The 1,680-nt window shown below is 37.5% G+C and overlaps 1 protein-coding gene across 1 annotated transcript in view; it reads right to left on the bottom strand.

Moving 5' to 3' along the window:
- Positions 1-1,680, bottom strand: part of mturn (maturin, neural progenitor differentiation regulator homolog (Xenopus)) — a 27,108-nt gene that overhangs the window by 6,281 nt on the left and 19,147 nt on the right. Inside the window, exon 2 of the mRNA XM_015053305.1 lies at positions 1-110. This exon is cut by the window's left edge and continues 8 nt beyond it. Within this exon, the coding sequence (XP_014908791.1) occupies positions 1-110 (110 nt within the window). The remainder of the gene's footprint in view (positions 111-1,680) is intronic.

Below are 1,680 nucleotides of genomic sequence, written 5' to 3'. Positions count from 1 at the left end.
GTGAAGACCTTCTCCAACACCTCCAGAAGAGTCTTTTTCCCGCAGGAGGAAATGTAGTCCTGGGCCAGCTGCAGAAACGGAAGGCAGTCTTCGCTCTCACTCCAAACATGCTGCACGTGCGTGCACGCACACACACACACACACACACACACACACACACACACACACACGCAAACACTGGTTTACAACATATTTTCAACCAAGCGCTAGCAAAGGAGATAGGAACTTTGAAGACACAATCTTTCATTCTAAAAGCAACAAAAACACCGGCACAAAACATAAATAATATGAGGGATATATGAGATTTAAGTGAAACAAAAACTAGGGATATTCAATGTAGTGTTATTTAATAAAATACATTCTTAGGGTAAAATCATTAAACCCTCTTGTAAATCATAAATCTGTAGTTGCAGCACTTCTTGAAAAATTAGCAGCATCTGATAGTATTATGAAATACATCATTACCTCATAACACCCCCACCCCTTTGTTGATTTTATTCAGAAAAAAGGATCTGGTTTACTTTGTGGTTTAATTTACTTGTTTCAGGATTAAAGCCAACTTTTATCATGCTAGAAAGCTACAAGTTTTTTTCTTTTTACCCCATTCCTAATCTATTTACAGTGGATTTTAAAAGCATTAAAACACCTTTAAAATGTAACATTTTGTCACGTAAAAATCACACACTTCAATATATTTTATTCATATTTGATGCAGTTGAGCAACAACTTTGTGCATAACTCTGAAGTAAAAAGTAAAGAATTCAAGGTTTCATTTTTCTTTTCAAGAGTAAAAATCTAAGAAGTGTGATGAAAATGATACTCTTTATACCACTAAATAAAATCTAGTAAAGAGTTGCCTCTGTCAGATAAATTTATGTGTGTCACACGAAAATTTGTGAAGAAATTTAAAACGGCTGAAAAAATACGCACAAATAAGTTTTGTTTCATGTTTGTTTCAAGAAGGGATCACAGGAAACATGGAGGAAGGAACTCGGATCAGACGAAATCAAAATGTAACTTTTTGGCCCGCATGGACTGGAAAGCAAGTCCAAGTTGATGGGAAGCTGTGGGAAGCATAAGTAGAGGGCAATCCTGGAAAGAAACTTGCTAAAGGCTGAAAAAGACTTAAGACTGGGACGGAGGTTTACCTTCCAGAATATACAGTCAGAGCTGCAAAGGAAAATGTGAAAATGTCGTCCAACTCAAGCTATTTTGTACTGAAAAACAATATCTGCCTCGAGATGTGCAGCAATGGACGGTAATCGAGTCTGCTTATTGAGATATGTGACCTCTTTCAATAAACACAATAAATCAACGCTGACTGGAGATAGGCTGATATCAGACCCAAGACGCTCCTGAAGAAATTGGTCAAGGCTTTCATGGAAACAACTGCATGTGATGGACCACTGCAGCTATGACGCTTTGTGTACTTAACGTCCCTTCAATCAGAGTCCAAAGGTCACGCTGTTAGGTTATATATTAGTCAACAGCATTATTGGTGTCCAGTAAAACTTGCGGTAGGAACTGTGCCGCAGGTTACCTCGTATTGAAAATTATGACATCTGAAGTGTTATTTTAGGCTTATCTGATTTAGGTCAGTAGGGAGACCTGACATGTTCTTCTGGGAAATGTTTTTTAATCATAGATTATTATTACAAACTCTCTCTCTCTCTCTCTCTC

Source organism: Poecilia latipinna, unplaced genomic scaffold (assembly GCF_001443285.1).
Source record: "Poecilia latipinna isolate Pla-1442-1.1 unplaced genomic scaffold, P_latipinna-1.0 Scaffold1174, whole genome shotgun sequence".
NCBI lineage: Eukaryota > Metazoa > Chordata > Actinopteri > Cyprinodontiformes > Poeciliidae > Poecilia > Poecilia latipinna.
The sequence above is the reverse complement of the archived record's forward strand: the minus strand, read 5'-3'. Positions and strand labels throughout refer to the sequence as shown.